Source organism: Cetorhinus maximus, chromosome 22, assembly GCF_964194155.1.
Source record: "Cetorhinus maximus chromosome 22, sCetMax3.hap1.1, whole genome shotgun sequence".
NCBI lineage: Eukaryota > Metazoa > Chordata > Chondrichthyes > Lamniformes > Cetorhinidae > Cetorhinus > Cetorhinus maximus.
The window spans coordinates 62,183,913-62,204,685 of NC_135900.1; the positions used below are offsets into that span (position 1 = coordinate 62,183,913).

At 47.8% G+C, this 20,773-nt stretch overlaps 1 protein-coding gene across 5 annotated transcripts in view; it reads right to left on the minus strand.

Annotated features, from left to right (window-relative positions):
- Nucleotides 1-20,773, minus strand: part of mical3a (microtubule associated monooxygenase, calponin and LIM domain containing 3a) — a 301,509-nt gene that overhangs the window by 35,486 nt on the left and 245,250 nt on the right. For 3 of the 5 annotated variants that reach the window (XM_078568423.1, XM_078568425.1, XM_078568424.1), the window contains exons 24-28: nucleotides 18,597-18,679; nucleotides 15,715-17,482; nucleotides 14,091-14,185; nucleotides 5,781-5,831; nucleotides 409-516 (exon numbers count right to left, since the gene is read on the minus strand). In XM_078568423.1, the coding sequence (XP_078424549.1) occupies nucleotides 409-516; nucleotides 5,781-5,831; nucleotides 14,091-14,185; nucleotides 15,715-17,482; nucleotides 18,597-18,679 (2,105 nt within the window). The remainder of the gene's footprint in view (nucleotides 1-408; nucleotides 517-5,780; nucleotides 5,832-14,090; nucleotides 14,186-15,714; nucleotides 17,483-18,596; nucleotides 18,680-20,773) is intronic. The other 2 variants (XM_078568426.1, XM_078568427.1) reach the window with 1 other exon arrangement.

Genomic DNA, 20,773 nt, shown 5'->3' on the forward strand with positions numbered 1-20,773 from the left:
GTCAATACCTGCCATAATACACATGCTGCCTGATCTGCTGAGTGTTTCGAGCAGATTATACATTGACAATGCTACTGGTAACTTCTCATGGCAATCAATCTCTATTGAGTCAGACATGAGAAGAGGGAAAGGCCAGTGATGGAGAACTTTGGGAATTAAAGGTCACACAAAAACCTCCTGTTCCTCCCAAACATGATCCACTCAACTTTTATCATGCCTGAAATTTCTCACTTGCAGCGTTTTGATTTTTGTTAACAAGTCTGTGAGAGATTGGAGCAGGATAGTTCGACAGGTAATGGAGTCTTCCCCTTCACATGGGGTGTTAAGCACACTGGCAATCCTCACTGCACAGAAACCTTCATCCACCTTAGTCCCAGCAGGGGAGGTCCTAGTCCACTGGTTACTAACCTGTGCCCTGTGCAGCCTCTTCAGCTCCTCTTGCTTGGCCTGTCGTCGAGCTGCTTTCTGCACTCTCCGAGTCAGCTTGGAGTTGAGCTCCTCTTCAGTGTAGGGTTTCTGAAATGAGAGAGCCAAATCTTCACCTCTGCTCAACAGCTGAACAAGATACAAATGCCATCTGTATATTCTACCGAGTGAGGAGTACGCTGACAAAATAAACCACTGCATCCAGTGACAAGGAACACACAGATATATCACATCACTGGATCCAGTGACAAGGAACACACAGGTATATCACATCACTGGATCCAGTGACAAGGAACACACAGGTATATCACATCACTGGATCCAGTGACAAGGAACACACAGGTATATCACATCACTGGATCCAGTGACAAGGAACACACAGGTATATCACATCACTGGATCCAGTGACAAGGAACACACAGGTATATCACATCACTGGATCCAATGACAAGAAACACACAGGTATATCACCTCACTGGCTCCAGTGACATAGATACAGTGAGAGACAGATAGAGGAGCAAATCTGCAGGGAAATTTTTTAATTCAATTTTTTTATTGCAATGTGGGCATCGTTGGCTAGGCCAACATTTATTGCCCGTCCCTAGTTGCCCCTGAGAAGGTGGTGGTGAGCTGCCTCCTTGAACCACTGCAGTCCACATGGTGTAGGTACACCCACAGTGCTGTTAGGGAGAGAGTCCCAGGATTTTGACCCAGCAACAGTGAAGGAACAGCGATATATTTCCCAGTCAGGATGATGTGCAGCTTGAAGGGGAACTTCCAGCTGGTGGTGTTCCCATGTACCTGCTGCCCTTTTCCTTCTAGATGGTAGTGGTCATGGGTTTGGAAGGCACTGTCGAAGGAGCCTTGGTGAATTCCTGCAGTGCAGTAGATGGTACACACTGCTGCTACTGTGCATCAGTGATGGAGGGAGTGAATGTTTGTGGATGGGGTGCCAATCAAGTGGGGCTGCTTTGTCCTGGACGGTGTCAAGCTTCTTGAGTGTTGTGGGAGCTGCACTCATCCAGGCAAGTGGGGAGTATTCCATCACACTCCTGACTTATGCGTTGCAGATGGTGGACAGGCTTTGGGGAGTCAGGAGGTGAGTTACTCGTCGCACGACTCCTAGCCTCTGACCTGCTCTTGTAGCCACATTATTTATATGGCTAGTCCAGTTCAGTTTCTGGTCAATGGAAATCCCCAGGATGTTGCCTACGAAGGTGGTGAAAGCTGAGATGATTAATAATTTCAAAAGGAAATTGGATGGGCACTTGAGGGAATTAAACCTGCAGCGCTACTATAGAGCAGGGAATGGGACTGACTGGATTACTGTTTAGAGTCAGCATGGACTTGATGGGCCGAATGGCCTCTTTCTGTGCCATAATGACTCTATGACTCCCTGCGCTAGAGGAAATGGTATCTCTCTATCCACTATATTAATCCTTTAATCATCTTTAACACCTCAATTGGATCAGCCTTCACCTTTAGACTAGTAGGTAACTCTAAGTCAATCAGTGTCTAAAATCTTTAGAATGGTCGACCTAAATCGACCTAATTTGGTGACTGCTTTTGTGCCTTGGGAGATGTCGTGTTTGGCCAGTTCCCCTGGCAGCATGAGTCGGATGGCGCTCTGGATCTCCCTGGCCGAGATGGTGTGGCGCTTGTTGTAGTGAATGAGGTGTGAGGCCTTGGAGGTGATGTGCTCGAAAACATCGCCAACGAAGGAATACATAACACTCATGGCCTTGGGCAAGATCCTGGTGGAAGGGTGGGCCTGGGTCAGCCCCCTGTACATGTAAGTGGAATAGCTCTGCTTGCGAGATTTCCTCTGCTTCTCAGGCGGCTTCTTGGTGACTTTAGTCAGTGACTGTTTTGTCTCCTTGCGGGACTCACCGCCCTTCACTGCAGCCGCCACCTCAGGCATTCTACCTGACTTGAACCAACTCAAATCAGCTGTCTTTCCTGTACAAAGCAAACTACTCTGTTTGTTTCCAAAAGCAATTTAATCTCCAAGCCAGGGACAATCAGCAGCAGCAGCTGAGAACTGGGGAAATTGCTAAAATCCAGCATGGGCTGTCTGGATTACCCTCATATCATCCAACAATTTCCCATTCACAATGGGATTACTGGATGATTCATTCATTTCCCATTATGCAAATCCAAGCTCATTTCCAAGGCTGCTGCCACGATGCTTTCATTTTAAAGCAAGTGAACTGTCACTCTATAGACCCGGAACGGCTGTTTTCGGTGACTTGTGACCAATCAAAACCTCCCCATGAAGCTGATGGAGTCTCAATGGTATCCTGAACACAGGTAAATACCAGCAACTCATCATAGCTGAGTAATCATCACTGACTCAAGTGTTGAACCAGAGATTGAGGTGACCAGTTAGATGAGGGCTTCAGTCCAACCATTCCTAGTTGGCCAGGTTTACAAAGATGTCAGTCACATTCAGAGTTGGTTTTCCCCCACAAAGTGGTGCTATCACAGAGAGCTAGGGTGAAGATCCTATTGTTCATTAAGAGCCAATGAGGAGGAGTAGCAGGAGGTTGCAGAGGCTGTAGACGCTGTCTACACAGACTGGTCAGGAAGCTGGAATGAATCTCCACACAAATATCCCATTCTGAAAAAGTTAGGATTGTTCTCTGCACAGGGAAGGTTTCAGAGATGATCTAACTGAGATTTTCACAATGATAAGAGGTCCTGAAAGATTGCATTAGGAAACATTGTTGTGTCTGGTGAACCAGGGGTCGTAAACTTCAAATTATTGGCAAGAGACCCGGGGGCAGATGAGGAAATTTTTTTTCACCCAGGATGCTTTTGGGATGTGGAACATTCTACCTGAAAGGTGCTGGAAGCTGGTCCATAAATAATTTTAACAGAGCTGGGCAGGTGGATGAGGAACTTATAGGGATATGAACAGAAAGAGGGATGTGGGAGGAAGCATGATTCTTTTTTATTCATTCTTGGGATGTAAGCATCGCTGGCAAGGCAATCAGTGACTTATTGCCCATTCCTAATTGCCCTTGAGACTGCTCATTCAAGGGGCCAGCATGATGGGCCAAACAGCCTGCCTCTGTGCTGTAAGTTTCTGTTAAGATTCAATTAACTCAGCTGAAACTGCTTTATACAGAACACAGTGAAAATGTGGGACTCATTCCCATAGGGAGTGGTTGAGGTGAATAACACAGATGCAGTTAAGGGGAAGCTGGATAAATAAATGAGGGGGAAGGGAGCAGCATTTCAATATTATTTACTGATAGTCAAAAGAATAAAGAGGTGCGAATGAACATAAACTCAGGGATCGATTAGTTGGGCTGAATGGCCTGTTTCTGTGATGTAAATTCTATGTAATATCAGATCTAGTGAGATGGGTGATAAGGGAGTTGTGAACTCTAGCAGTGAAAGACCAAGTATAGAATACCTAACCCTCTGATCTGAGGGAACTGGGAGAGGACTGATCTTAAACTGTTCCTACACGCTATCCTCAATGCGACTCAAACTAGTTTCATTTAACTATTGCTGAAAAAAAGAGACATGTTGTTGTCGCTTTTCGTCTTGCACTTAGCAGGACATCTCGCAAAAATACCAATTATAAAGAGAAAAACAATTTATACTGCATGAGAAGAGAGTGCTGATTGGTTGGCAAATGGACTCTGATTGGTAGTGGCGTTGCTATGGAGAATGCACCAGGGAATATTTCACTCCCAAGCTTTTGTTTAAATTCAAACCAGATTGGTCAAGTCATTGCCATGGGAAATGAACCAGGGAGGCTGTCCCTCAAGTGTTGATTTAGTTGAAAAAGGCACAATTGTGTGGACATGCTCCTTCTGTCTGCAAAGAACAGGACCCTGTGTGTGAATATATGCAGCTTCTAGCACACGAAAGTGAGCCACACTATGAGCCCAATTCTTAGCACAATCAGGATTGTTTACTGAGTGCTGTCTAATCGCAGAATCACATAATAGTGTTAAGCAGGGTCTGGTTTCACTTAGTTTGCTTAAAAACATTAACTTTGCAACCTCTGGTTTACTGCAATAAGCCATGTAATGGAGGATATAGACAACACATTCGGAGATTAATTAGAGTCGTGAAACAGTGGGATCTAAACAAACATTTTCAGAATGCTGACTGCAGTACTGAACAGTGACAGGGAAACATAGGTCCTTTTAACTATGCTTACTGGTACAGGCATCATAAGGTCAGAGGTGGGGATGCTCGCTGATGATTGCACAATGTTCAGCACCATTCGTGACTCCTCAGAGTCAGTATCAGCCCATTTCCAAATGCAGCAAGACATGGGCAATGTCCAGGCTTGGGCTGACAAGTGGCAAGTAACATTCGCACCACACAATTGTCAGGCAATGACCATCTCCAACAAGAGGGAATCTAAACATCGCCTCTTGATGCTCAATGGCATTACCATCACTGAATCCCCCACTATCAACATCCTGGGGGTTACCATGGACCAGAAACTGAACTGGATCAGACATATAAATACTGTGGCTTCAAGAGCAGGTCAGAGGCTAGGAATCCTGCAGTGAGTAACTCACCTCCTGACTCCCCAAATCCTGTCCACCATCTACAAGGCACAAGAAGGCACTGGCCTAACCAGTGAGGCTCACGAGGAATGTATTTTAAAAAAGGTAGTCACAGCTGGGCAGACAGACACTCTCAGCAGTAGACATATTTGAAACTCAGGAATAATCAGATGACTATGATCTCACAGTTACGCTACTGGAAGCCCAGATTTAAACCGTGTGGTAATAATGGAGAAATGTCACCATAGGACCAGTGCTTTACAGCCAATTAAATACCTTTGAAGTGTTGCCGTTTTTGGAGTAGGAAATGCATGAGCCAATTTGCACACAACAAAATTCAACAAACAAGAAATGTGATAATAACCAAATTATCCACTAACCATGACGGAGTGATGAATATTGGCCAGGACACAAAGGATAACTCCCTTGTTCATCTTTGGAAGAGTTGCATGGGATCTTATACATCCACCTGAGAGGACTGACAGGGCTGCGGTTTAACATCTCTTCCAAAGGATGACACCTAGGACAGTGCAGCACTTGCTCTGCGCTGCAGTGTGAACTGTGATCTTTGTGTTCAAGTTCTGGAGTGGTACCATGAACCCACAACCTTCTGCTTAGAGGCGAGAATGCTACCAGCTGAGCCACAGGCAACATATAAAGGGCACTTTATGAGTAAAATAAAATCTGTGCAATGATCCCCAGCTCAGTCTGTGACCATTAGGATTGGTCATGTCTATCACACTGGTGTGCCACGTCCCACTCACTGCTTTCTGCTAAGTGAAGGCGGCTTACAGACATATTCTACACGTACTCTACCTTGTATGTATATGATCTCCTGAATGCCAGAGCGTGAGGAACATAGACAGACTTAAGGAGGAAAAAAAAAATAGCAACTTAAAACAGCTCAATAATGAACAGAATCAGAACACAGCCACACTCCAAACCTCACTACATCACACGTTAACCAACCACACTACATCGCAAACTAGTCAACCACACTACATCGCAAACTAATCAACCAGACCACGTCGTACACTAACCAATGAGACTACATCGCACAATAATGAACCAGACTACCTCGCACACTAGCCAGCCACACTACATCACACACTAACCAACCGGACTATGTTGCACACTAACCAACCGGAATACCTCGCACACTAACCAACCACACTACATCAACCACTAACCAACCACACTACATCAATCACTAACCAACCGGACTACATCGCACACTAACCAACCGGACTAAATCACAAACCAACCAACCAGACTGCATCGCACACTAATCAACCAGACTAAATTGTAAACTAACCAACCACACTACATAGCCCACTAACCAACCACACTACATCGCACACTAACCAACCACACTACATTACCCATTACCAGTCGGACTACATAGCACACTAACCAACCAAACTACAACGCACAATAACCAACCAAACTACATCAAACACTAACCAACCAAGCTACATCATCCATTAACTAACCAGAATACATCGCACACTAATTAACAAAACTACATCACACATTAAGCAACCAGACAACATCACACACTAACTAACTGGACCACATCACACACTAACCAACCAGACTACATCGCACACTAACCAACCAGACTACATCGCACACTAACCAACCAGACTACATCGCACACTAACTAACCACACTACATCGCACACTAACCAACCGGACTACATTGCACACTAACCAACCGGACTACATCACACACTAGCCAACCGGACTACATCGCACACTAACCAACCGGACTACATCGCACAGTAACTAACCAGACTACATCGCACACTAACCAACCGGACTACATCGCACAGTAACTAACCAGACCACATCGCACAGTAACTAACCAGACCACATCACACACTAACCAACCGGACTACATCGCACACTAACCAACTGGACTACATCGCACACCAATTAATGAGACTACATCGCACACCAATTAATGAGACTACATTGCACACTAATCAACCGGACTACATCGCACACTAACCAACCGGACCACATCGCACACTAACCAACTGGACCACATTGCAAACTAACCAACCGGACTGCATCACACATTAACCAACCAGACTCCATTGCATGCTAACCAACCAGACTACCATGCACACTAACCAACCGGAATACCTCGCACACTAACCAACCAGACTACATCGCACACTAACCAACCAGACTAAATCGCACATTAACCAACCACACTACATCGCACACTAACCAACCGATTAACACTGCGCACTAACCAACCACACTACATAGCACACAACCACACTACATAGCACACTAATGAACTGGATTACAACACACACTAACCAACCACACTACCTCACACACTAACCAACCGGATTACAACACGTACTAGCAACCAGACTAAATCGCAAACTAACCAACCACACTACATCGCACACAAACAACACCCTATTGGTGCAAACTAAACACTATGACATTAACCTAACACACTATATTGCACACTAATTAACCACAGTCTATCACACATTCACCAACTACTCTATGTGTCGCACTAAGTAACCACACTATTTTGCAACTTGTCCACCACACTATAGAGACATAATAACCAACTACACCACACCCAGTAAACAAGCTAATCACACTTTAATAATGCACTGATAACACTATATAGGCTTGATAATTAACCACACTGCACCGACCCACTTGCCTGGGTGAGTGCAGCTCCAGCAACACTCGCAAAGCTTGACACCATCCAGGCCAAAGCAGCCCGATCGATTGGTGCCCCACCCACCACCTTAAACATTCACTCCCTCCACCTCCGATGCACAGCAGCGACAGTGCAAACCATCTACAAGATGCACTGCAGGAATTCACCAAGGCTTCTTATACAGCACCTTCTAAACCCACGTCCACTACCAGCTAGAAGGACAAGGGCAGCAGATAGATGGGAACACCACCACCTGGAAGTTCCCCTCCAAGTCACTCACCATCCTAACTTGGAAATATATCTCCATTCCTTCACTGTCACTGGATCAAAATCCTGGAACTCCCTCCCTAACTGCACTGTGGATGCACCTACACCACATGGACTGTAGCGGTTCAAGAAGGCAGCTCACCGCCACCTTCTCAAGGGCAATTAGGGATGGGCAATAAATGCTGGCCTAGCCAGCAACGCTCACATCCCGTGAAAGAATATTTTGAAAGAACACTCAGTACACAACCTAATGACACTGTATTGGTACAGTAACCAATCAATAACAATACCTTGTATTTATACAGTGGTTTTAATGTAATAAATTGTCCTAAGGAGCTTCACAGGATCATTGTAAAACAAAGTGTGACACTGAGCCACAATAGGAGATATTAGGGCAGATAATCAAAAGCTCAATCAAAGCACATCTTCAAGTAGAGAAAGGTGGAGAGGGGAAGAGGGGAGAGGTTTAGGGAGGGAATTCCGGAGCTTTGTGTCCTGGCAGCTCAAGGCACAGGCAGCAACGGTGGGGTGATTAAAATCAGGATGCTCACGGGACCAGATTTAGAGAAGCACTGATATCTCAGAGGTTAATGGGGCTGGAGGAGATTACAAGGATAGGGAGGGGTGAGGCCATGGAAGGATTTGAAAGCAAGGATGAGAATTTTAAAATCGGGATGTTGTTTGACCAGGTGCCAGTGTAGGTCAGCGAGCACAGGGATGACAGGGGAACAGGACTTCCTGCGAGCTGAGACACAGTGAGCAGAGTTTAAGATGACTCCTTAAGTATACATAGGTGCGGGAGACCAACAAGGAGTATATTGGAATAGTCGAGTCCTGAGGTAATGAAGGCTTGAGTGAAGGTTTCAGCAGCAGATGATCTGAGGTAGGGGTGGAGTTGGGTGATGTTACAGAAGGTGGAAATAAGCGGTCTTAGTGATGGTGCAGGTATGTAGTCACAATCATCTACAACTAATCTTCGCAGTATGGTACCACTTTTCTTTCAATTCGCTACCATCCTTGATTTCCAGTTAGTCACACATGGTTTAGCCTTCTTGAAGAGTCTCCCTCTCTCATGGAATATATCTTAGTTGAAAGTTATGAAATATCTCCTTAAATGTCTGTCACTGCTTCTTTACCATCTTACCTTTTAACATATTTTCAGTGTCCACTAGAGCCAACTCTGTCTTCATATTCGTTATTTGCCTTTACTTAAGTTTAAGACACTAGTTTCGGACCAAATTTCTCACCCTCAAACTGAATGTGAAATTCTATCATGTTATGATCACTCTTGTCTAGAGGATCCATAACAGTGCTGTGAGGTTATTAATTAATCCTGTCTCCTTACACATTACCAGGTCTAATGCAGCCTGCTCCCTGGTTGGTTCCAGAATGGTATTGTTCTAAGAAGCTGCCCTGAACAAACTCTATGAACTCATCCTCGAGGCTACCTTTGCCAGTTTGATTTGTCTAACCTATATGAAGATTAAAATCATCCATGATCATTGCAGTTTCTTTCTTACAAGCGGCAATTATTTCTTGATGTACACTCTGTCCTACATGTAGTTACTGTCAGTGGGGCCTATAAACTACTCCCACCAGTGACTTCTTTCCTTTGCTATTTATTATCTCTTTCTAAACTGATTCTATATCTTGATCCTCTGAACCAAGACCATTTTTCATTTCTGTATTGATCTCGTCCTTTATTAACAGAGCTACCCCACCTCCTTTTCCTTTCTTTCTAGCCTTCCGAAATGTCAAATACACTTGAATATTCAGTTCCAAGCGTTTGTCACTTTGCAACCATAGGTGAACTTTAATGAGTGCGAGGGGGACTCGCCCACCAGTTGGAGAACTAGTGGAGCCTCACATCACTTCTCTCGGGGTGACCTGACAATATTTCAGGGCAATTGGGCACTGACCTAGACAGCAACGAGCCTCCCACTCAATTAAGACCCCAGTAGGGCAGAAACCCTGTCAATCAGAGGCCAACAGCTCTCCGGTGCCAGCAGGGCCACTGGGAGTGATGGCCACTGCTGGTATTACACTGAAGTCTTCACCAGGGATTGTCCCTGGTTCCCTGGAGAGAGCTAAATGTGGGTGGAATGAGTAACATGGAGGGGGCACTGGCTAGGGGTGGAGGGGGTTCAGAAGCAAGCTATCAGCAACCCCCCTTCCCAATACTGGTCTCTCGATCAGACACGGAGTACCTGTGTCCTCAAGCTTTCCTGCCCCAGACTTAATTGGAGGGAGGCAGGAAAGCTGCCTGAGGTGGCAGGGACCCCAACCTGCACCCCCCTGTCTAATTAAACACCCTTCCAGCATCCAAACTCGCCTCTGTAAGGACATTAAATTCCACTCCACATATATGTACCAGCTATTCTATCATACTCATCTATTTCTTCTGTCAATTCCTCCATGTTATTATGAATGCTGCATGCATTCAGATAAAGGGACTTTAATTCTGTATTTTATCACTTTTCCCTATGCTGACTCTTAATGGTCTCTTCTATTTGTACACTCTGTCCCTTTCTGTCACACTCTGGTTATCATTCACCATCTCACTATCCTGCACTGCTACCTTGTCCTTTTTTGTTAGCTTTATAAACCTTTCTCACTTGCAGCCTCCGCCCCACTATTTAATTTAACTCCCAGCTGGTGGGCTGGACTGGAAGGTCAGTGAGATTGGAGATGCTGCTCATGAGGAGGCAGTGACGAGACCCTCAATGGGCCTTTTGGAGGTTGCCAAAGAGGCACAGAAAGAAGCTGTAGATTTACCGAAGAGGGAGTCAAGCCTGGACCAGTAACAGGAAAGTAGAAATGTCCGGGAGTAATGAAGGATTGAGGTAGGAGTTTGGAAATAAGGAAGAGTATCCAAGAGGGGAGAAGTGGAAGGAGACATAGTGAGAGGAGAGAGGGTCTAGGAGGGGCAGAGAGAAAAGAAGGAAAAAGAGGAAGAAAAGCAATGGAAATGGAAGTGATGGCCTCAAGTTTGGATCAACAGCCAAAGTGCGCTAAGAATGAACACAGGAAAAATTCAAACTACATAGACCTGGTTTCATAACCACGCGAGATTTGCACATTAAACTGGCATACTAACCAAAGACACTGTATCAGCACAATGAGCAACCACACCGCACTCAGTAAACTAACAATATTAGCCATTGAACTAAATAACCTCATAAATCATTCCACTAACTAACCTCCAAACAGTCAGTACACTCACTCGCTCTACAGTCAGTCAACTACATTTGGTAACCACACAAGTCATTACACTAACTAAGAAAGAAAGAACAAAGAAAGGTACAGCACAGGAACAGGCCCTTCGGCCCTCCAAGCCTGCGCCGATCATATTGCCCGTCAACTAAAACATTTTGCACTTCCGGGGTCCGTATCCCTCTATTCCCATCCAATTCATGCATTTGTCAAGATGCCTCTTAAACACCACTATCGTACCTGCTTCCACCACCTCCTCTGGCAGCGAATTCCAGACACTCACTACCCTCTGCGTAAAAAACTTGCCCCGCACATCTCCTCTATAGTTTTCTCCTCTCACCTTCAATCTATGTCCCCTAGTAATTGACTCTTCCACCCTGGGAAAAAGCTTCTGACTATCTACTCTGTCCATGCCACTCAATTTTCTAAACTTCTATCAAGTCGCCCCTCAATCTCCGTCGGTCTAGTGAGAACAATGCGAGTTTCTCCAACTTCTCCTCATAGCTAACAACCTCCAGACCAGACCGCATCCTGGTAAACCTCCTCTGCACCCTCTTCAACGCCTCCATGTCCTTCTGGTAATGTGGCGACCAGAATTGCACGCAATATTCCAAGTGTGGCCTAACCAAGGTTCTATACAGCTGCAGCATGACTTCCCAGCTTTTATACTCAATACCCCTGCCAATGAAGGCAAGCATGCCATATGCCATAGCCTGAAAGCAGTCATTGCAATAACTAAACAACAGTCATTAACTAAGTAACCGCACAAGTTACTGCATTGCCCAACCCCACAACACTCAATAGACAAACCACACAACTCTAATTACACTGGGTCTATTATTAGAGGGGACGGGACACAGTATTTGATCTTTAATTCTCTGTAACATTATCAGTTGTGATTTGATAGTCCCAATTTGTATTGCCAGCTCCACTCCTTGGGACCATCCTCCATCAGTTGCACTCCAGCCAGAGTCCGTTAAATGTTTCATGGGCTCTCCTCGTGACTCTGCTCAGGGCCCCTCCTAAAATTCCCAGTCCCTCCTTTCCTTGTTGTTGGGCTTGTTCTCAATGTCATTCCCCTCAAGAGTCGAGTGGCCAGTCTATTGCTGCAATTCCCCTCAGCCAGGTTTAATGTGGATCCTAGGCAGTAATAGTAATTAGAATGTTACTCCTAAGTGCTGACTACCACAAACGTCATCTGGAGGTGCCCTAGGGATGGCTGGCTGTATTTAAAAGCAGTATTGTTGAAACTGTGCCCAGTCCCTACAGTTGTTTCCACAGTTTGCCCTCTGGATACCTGCTCCTTCCTTTTATGGAACTCAGACAGACGATCAAACACATCCGCAGGCAGCTGAAGAAGAGCACAGGGAGAAGAGATGATGATCAGAGGTTAGAGAAAATGTGAGTATTGGAGCCGTACAGTTGTGTGTGGGAGGCAAAGTTCACTGACATTCCTGACCAACTCACTCTGTCATTTAGAATCCATATTCTTCTGGCATTCTGATTCGGCAGGGAAGAAATGCAGCTCCGTGGCACTCCATCTCATAGCGTACCCCTATACACAATGCCCCTGTACCCCAATAGCCCTGTAACCCTATACACAATACCCCTGTATCCCAATATCGCTGTATCCCAATACCCTGGTATGCCAATACCCTCCGTAACCCTATACACAACACGCAAGAAGCTCAACACCATCCAGGACAAAGCAGTCCGCTTGATTGGCTCCCCATCCACAAAATTCACTCCCTCCACCGCCAATGCACAGTAGCAGCAGTGTGTACCATCGACAAGATGCATTGCTGGAACTCACCAACAGCACCTTCCATACCCACACCACTACCATCTAGAAGTACAAGGGCAGCAGACACATAGGAACACCACCTGGAAGTTCCCCTCCAAGCCAGTCGCCACCCTGACTTGGAAATATATCTCCGTTCCTTCACTGTTGCTGGGTCAAAATCCTGGAACTCCCTCCCTAACAGCACTGTGGGTGTACCTACACCACATGGACTGCAGCAGTTCAAGAAGGCAGCTCACCACCACCTTCTCAAGGGCAATTAGGGATGGGTAATAAATGCTGGCCCAGCCAGCGAAGGCAACATCCCGTGAATTAATTTTTAAAAACCAATACCCCTGTACCCCAATATCGCTGTACCCCAATACTCTGGTATCCCCAACACCCAGGTACCCCCAGTACTCTGAATACCCCAGTACCCCAATACCCTGGAACCCCCAATACTCATGTACCCCCAATAACCCTGTACGTCCAATAACCCCTGTATACAATGTCCCTGTGCCCCAATACCCCCAGTACCCCTATACACAACATACCCCCATACAAAACACCTCTGTACCGCAACCCCCAACATACAATACCCCATATCACATACCCACTTTCCAATACCCACATACCCAATACCCAAGTACCTCCAATACTCCTGTACCCCAATACTCCTGCATCTCATCCTCTGTACCTCCATTACCCCTGTGCCCACAGCATCTATGTACCCCCAATACTCCTGCACCCCAATACCCTTGTACTCAACTGTACTGATATGCTAAACCGATCCCACTGCCACACGTGAACTTGATTGCAAAAATCCCAATGAATGAAACCCATTACAATGAGCTTCCTTCGCCCAGAACAAAAATTACTGAGTAAAAAGGAAATTTGATGCACAATCTGAAACCTGGTCCTGATCTTGAGGCCAAGTTAATTCCAATGTTCAATCAACATTCACTAGGCAGTGATTTATCCAGGATAGACCCATTGACCCTCCCCATCGCAAACCGCAGCTTACCTGATCCCACACAGTGTCCAGCACAGACCAGGGGAGCACGCTGACCTTTCTACAGCTGCTGTCCTGTCTGGGATCAGGATTACCCACATGAATCGCTAGTCCACCTCCCCCACACACACACAAGGGGATCGGGGGTCTGGGTACCTCTCTTCTCGAGCGCTGGGAACTCCTCTCCAAGACATCATCATTCGACAGGTCGGAATCCTCTGATAAACTCAGGTGCTGACCAAGCTGGAGCTCTGAACAAGAAACGGACAACATTATGAGAGGGTCAATGTCCGAAGGTCAGTGGGTCCGAGGGTCAGTGGATCCAGAGGGTCAGTGTGACTGAGGGGTCAGTGTGTCCGGGGGGTGGGTTCAGTGTGTCCCAAGGGGTCGATGTGTCCGGAGTGTCAGTCCGTTAGGGGACTCGGTGTGTCCGAGGGGTCAGTGTGTCTGGAGGATCAGTTTGTCCAGCGGGTTGGTATGTCTGGGACCTGAGGGTCAGTGTGTTCAGGTCTGAAGGGTTGGTGTATCTGGAGGGTCAGTCTATCTGGATCTAGAGTGTCGGTCTGTCCAGAGTGTCGGTGTGTCCCAGGAGGGTCGGTGTGTCCCGGGGGGGGAACGGTGTGTCCAGGGGGGGACGGTGTGTCCGGGGGGGGGCAGGTGTGTCCAGGAGGGTTTGATGTGTCCCAGGGGGGCGACGGTGTTTCCAGGAGGGTTCGGTGTGTCCAGGGGGGGTTCAGTGTGTCCAGGGGGGGTTCAGTGTGTCCAGGGGGGTTCGGTGTGTCCAGGGGGGCTCGGTGTGTCTATGGGGGTTCGGTGTGTCCGGGTGGGGTCAGTGTGTTTGGGGGGATCAGTGTGTCCGGGGGGGGTCAGTGTGTCCGGGGGGGGGTCAGTGTGTCCGGGGGGGGGTCAGTGTGTCCGGCGGGGTCAGTGTGTCCGGCGGGGTCAGTGTGTCCGGCGGGGTCAGTGTGTCCAGGAGGGGTCAGTGTGTTCGGGGAGGGGTCAGTGTGTCCGGGGGGGGTCAGTGTGTCTGGGGAGGGGGTCTGGGGGGGGTCAGTGTGTCCGGTGGGGGGTCAGTGTGTCCGGCTGGGTCAGTGTGTCCAGGGAGGTCAGTGTGTCCGGGAGGGGTCAGTGTGTCCGGGGGGGGTCAGTGTGTCCGGCGGGGTCAGTGTGTCCGGCGGGGTCAGTGTGTCCGGCGGGGTCAGTGTGTCCAGGAGGGGTCAGTGTGTTCGGGGAGGGGTCAGTGTGTCCGGGGGGGGTCAGTGTGTCTGGGGAGGGGGTCTGGGGGGGGTCAGTGTGTCCGGTGGGGGGTCAGTGTGTCCGGCTGGGTCAGTGTGTCCAGGGAGGTCAGTGTGTCCGGGAGGGGTCAGTGTGTCCGGGGGGGGTCAGTGTGTCTGGGGAGGGGGTCTGGGGGGGGTCAGTGTGTCCGGTGGGAGGTCAGTGTGTCCGGCTGGGTCAGTGTGTCCAGGGAGGTCAGTGTGTCCGGGAGGGGTCAGTGTGTCCGGGGAGGGGTCAGTGTGTCCGGGGAGGGGTCAGTGTGTCCGGGGAGGGGTCAGTGTGTCCGGGAAGGGGTCAGTGTGTCCGGGAGGGGTCAGTGTGTCCGGAGGGGGGGGGGGTGCCCGAGGGGGTCAGTGTGTCCAGGGGCGGGGGGGGGGGGGGGGGTCAGTGTGTCCGGCGGGGGGGGGGGGGGGGGCGTCAGTGTGTCCAGGGAGGTCAGTGTGTCCGGCGGGGTCAGTGTGCCCGGGGGGGTCAGTGTGTCCGGGGGGGCTCAGTGTGTCCTTACCCACTGCTGTGCGGAGGATGTTTCTGGTGTGTCTCGTGCTGGAGTCGATTGTGTTGCTGCTTGATGGTGTACTGGGACACGCTCTCTCCTCCTTCTTCTTTCTGTCCTTTCTGTAACTGGAGAAGACTGATTTCCAAAGCGATTTGGGTTTGGTCAGTTCATCAGCTACACTGCTCACTTTGTGCGGCTGCCTGCTATCACTCTTTGATTTCTTCTCCTTCTTGCTCTTCCGTGGTGAGAACAAGGAAGTTCTCTTCTTGTTTTTGCTGGCTGAATCCTCGGAGGAGGCTCCCGAACCCTCACAGGTGTGATGCTGTACGGTTGTGGGGGTCACATACCTGTCCACCGCCGTCTCCTGCTGCAGCTTGTGACCATTGGTTAACTTAATGTCCAAGGGTAACGTGGTGTCAGCCCAGCTATCCTCCTGAGCTGATACCTGTCTCAGGACACTCCTGGACTGGCCAGCAGAGACGTCACTCATTTCCATTTCTTTCATTTTCCTCAGCTGTTTTTCCATAGCATCTCTGAGAACCTGGCTCTTGACTGACTTTTCCCGAGCCCTCATTCTTTCCTCAGCTATTTCTTTAGCCTCTGGTGAGATCTGTGTCAGTAGCCGCTGTTTCGACTCTGCAGTCTTTGGGCTTTGGGCTAATTTTAACAGACAGGGCTTCTCCTGTTTGGGCTTGCTGCTTGGGGGTGTGTAAAATCTTTCCTGGACACTAGTATCAGGTGTTCGGTCATCATATGTATCCTCCACATCGTCTGCAAACGGAATCTCGTCAATGCTCTCTGCCAGTGATTTCCTTACATTGTCTGACTGGCTGGCTGCTGTCTGCTGAGCTGAGACAGGCTGCTTATTGCTGGGCAGTGTGGGGCTCCTGTCCACAACACTCTTCCCCCTGTCCTGATGCTTCCTCCGCCGGAGAGTTGCAGGTTCCTCATCAGCAGGGGGTGGTGGAGGAGGGCTGGAGGGTGGTGTTAACATGCTGTCAGAGTTATTCAGGCTCACACTGGCAGCAGTCCTGGTGTTACTCAAGCTTCCATTCAGGCCAAGCCCAGAGGTGCTGGTCAAATCCTTGTGACCACCATCTGAACTCTTGGCATCCAGCCCGATGGATTGGCTTGAGGTTAGAGCTGGCAATACCAGCTCCTCAACTCCAGGTAGACTGGGGGGTCTGGAGGGTGGCTGGGGGCTTTCTGTGCGGCTTCTCTGTTCCTCAAACATCTCCTCTGGTGTGAAGGATTGAGGAGATGCTGACCCTGTGGTGGACAATGTGAAGCTGGTTTCAGACCCACTGGTTCGGTCCACAGGACTGACCCCAAGACTTTTGCGGAGCTCCATGCTTCTCAGCCAGAAGTCGTCAGCCGCATCCTTTCGGGTGGGCTTTTCTGCCTCCATTCCTGTTGCTGTGTATTCTTGCTGCTCCTCACTGTGCGTGATGATTGGAGTGGATGTCAGGATGGAGGAGACAGGCTGGCATTTCACTGGGGACTGAGCTGCAATGGGGCTAGCTGCTCCTGGACAAGTGAGTGGTTGGCAGCAGATAGCTGGTGGGGCAATGCTGGGACTCTGGGCCAGAGGGGTGACAGCAGGCTGGGATTGGACTGCTGAACAGGGTGATGGAGTTTCTGGGAAGGACAGAGGCTGTGATCGCACAGGAGGGTGGTCAGGGAGGGGGCTGGTTGCTTCGTGTGATGGTGCAGTTCCCTTTTCAGAGTCGATTGGTTTCACAAAGGGAACCCCAGGATAAAGGAGTTCATCCTCTTGCTGAACGGATAAAGAAAACAAACAATTTAATCAGAAACAGAGAGCAGAGCAACTGTGAAAACAAAGACATATCAGAATACACAGGCAGGGGCACAAGATATAGAGTAGATCTCCCTCTACACTGTCCCCATCAAACACTCCCAGGACAGATACAGCACGGGGTTAGATACAGAGTAAAGTTCCCTCTACACTGTCCCCATCAAACACTCCCAGGACAGATACAGCACGGGGTTAGATACAGAGTAAAGTTCCCTCTACACTGTCCCCATCAAACACTCCCAGGACAGATACAGCATAGGGTTAGATACAGAGCAAAGCTCCCTCTACACTGTCCCCATCAAACACTCCCAGGACAGGTACAGCATGGGGTTAGATACAGAGTAAAGCTCCCTCTACACTGTCCCCATCGAACACTCCCAGGACAGGTACAGCATGGGGTTAGATACAGAGTAAAACTCCCTCTACACTGTCCCCATCAAACACCCCCAGGACAGGTACAGCACGGGGTTAGATACAGAGTAAAGCTTCCTCTACACTGTCCCCATCAAACACTCCCAGGACAGGTACAGCATGGGATTAGATACAGAGTAAAGCTCCCTCTACACTGTCCCCATCAAACACTCCCAGGACAGGTACAGCACGGGGTTAGATACAGAATAAAGCTCCCTCTACACTGTCTCCATCAAACACTCCCATGGACAGGTACAGCACGGGGTTAGATACAGAGTAAAGCTCCCTCTACACTGTCCCCATCAACACTCCCAGGACAGGTACAGCACGGGGTTAGATACAGAGTAAAGCTCCCTCTACACTGTCTCCATCAAACACTCCCATGGACAGGTACAGCACGGGGTTAGATACAGAGTAAAGCTCCCTCTACACTGTCCCCATCAACACACTCCCAGGTTTGAACAGAGAGTCTGCACCGTCAGGAAGCGTCTGATTGCCCAAGTGATGCCGAGTTATGAAAGTGTAGATTCACATCTATTGTTAACTTGGGGAGAAAGAGGTTGCTCCAAAGCTGTGAAGGAAAAGTATCTAAAGTCTCAGAGCAGTCAGGCCAGCCAATGTCCAGTGTGAAAGGTGAGGGTGACGTTTGATCTGTTAATAATACCTCTGGCGGACTCCTGGTGCTGTCAGAAGTGGGTTGGAGATCCACATTGCTTCCTGAGTGTACATGGTGTCGTTTGGGTTCACCTAAATAATCAGATAGACATCAACTTAGAATAACACCGCAACCGTACATCAATGCTTATATCCTCTTCTTCTCCCTCATGCACTAAGTTATTTGTGCGACCTGTCTGGTAGTCTTGGCAGTCAGAGGGTAGACAGCAGTAGCTCCCATTCAAGATGCACTGAGAGAGAGTCACGAATGTAGAAGAAAAGAGAAATAGAGATAGGGACAGGGGGCAGAGAACAGGAATGAGAGGCAGGTAGACAGGAAGTGAAAGGGGACAGAAGAAACAAAGGAAGAAAGATACAGAGATAGATAGTGAACGATAAAGAAAGAGAGGGTGATAGAAAGATTTGAATGGAGAGGCCAGGGAGAAAAATTAGAAAGGGAGAGAAATAAAAAGGAAAAACTGCAAATGCTGGAAACTCACAGCAGGTCAGTGAGGCAAGTTAAAACAGATAGACAGATCGCTCAGTAAATGGGAAAGGGGGAGAGAGCTAAATGGAGAGATACCAATGTGAGACACGTAGTAATGGAGAAAGCTAGAGACAGAGTGAGAAATAACAAAAATAAAAAGCTGGAACATAGGAAAGAGACAAGGAGGGAGAGAGAAGGAGGGATTTGAGACTTCAGAGGAGTTGGAGGAGAGCTCAGGAGAGTTATTGAGATCTTGGAGTGTTTATGAGATTTTGGATAGGTTGGTAAAGGTTTTGAGGGAATTTGATGAGATCCCTTGAAATGTTTGTTGGGATCTCAGTGAATTTTGGATGGGTTGGTAAAGATTTTGAGGGAATTTGATGAGATTCCTTGAAATGTTTGTTGGGATCTCAGTGAATTTTGAAGGAATATTGGGGCAGTTTGATGAGATTACGGAGGAGTTTGAAATCTCAGAGGTGTCTGATGAAGTCACAGAGAGAAATTCTGGAGGGACCTGATGATATCTTTGAGAGGTTTGGTGAGATTTCAGTGAGGTATTCTGAAATTTCAAGTGTTTAATGGCATCTCAGAGAATTTTGATGAGCTTCATAGGGATTTGAAGAGATTGTGGATGAGTCTGTTGAGATTTGAGGTGCTTAATGAGATCTCGGAGGGATTTGATGCTGACCCCCAGGTATTTGATAAGCACTTTGAGAAACTAGATGGAATCTCACAGGAGTCTGAGATCTCAGAGAGTTTTGATGAGAGCACTGATGGCTTTCATTAGATCTCGTGTGGATCTGAGATCTTGAAGCAGTTTGATGAGGTATCGGAGGAGTTCGGGACCTTTAAGGCTTTAATGGGACTTCTATGCATGCACAGGGGCCAGCTTCTATGCCTATGATGATGGCACCCAACCCAACTCCTGATTACAGAAATAAAATATTCAAATGCTGAAAATCAGAAAACAAAACATAAAATTCTGAAATAGTCAGGCAGCATCTGTGGAGAGAGTGGAGAGAGAAACAGAATTAATCTTTCAGATCTATGAGGTGGAATTTTATGGTAGCGGGATTTTACGTTCCTGCCAAAGTCAATAGAGTTTAGAATGGATCGTTTCCTTTTACAGCCCAGTCCCAGCCGCGACGGGGCCATAAAATTCTGGCCATAATGGTGGCCATTAGAGAGTTGAGAAAACAGGATGCATGAATACGAGTAGGCCATTTGGCCCGTTGAGCCTGTTCTGCCATTCAACTAGATTCATGGCTGATCATCTACCTCAACCCCTCTTTTCCCCGATATCCCCATATCCCTTGATGACATTAGGATCCAGAAATCTATTGATATCTGTCTGGAACATGCTTAATGATTGAGCTTCCACAGCCCTCTGGAGTAGAGAATTCCAAAGATTCACCACCCTCTGAGTGAAGAAATTCCTCCTCGTCTCATCTCAGCCTGCCTCTTATTCTGAGATTGTGCCCCCTGGTTCTAGACCCCTAACAAGGGGAACATCCTATCTACATTTACCCTGTCACGCTCTGTAAGAATTTTGTAAGTTTCAATGAGATCACCTCTCATTCTTTGAAACTCTAGAAATACAGGCCCAGTTTCCTCAATCTCTCCTCAAAAAACAATCCCGCCATCCCAGGGATTAACCTGGTGAATCTCTGTTGCACTCCCTCTATGGCAAGTATATCCTT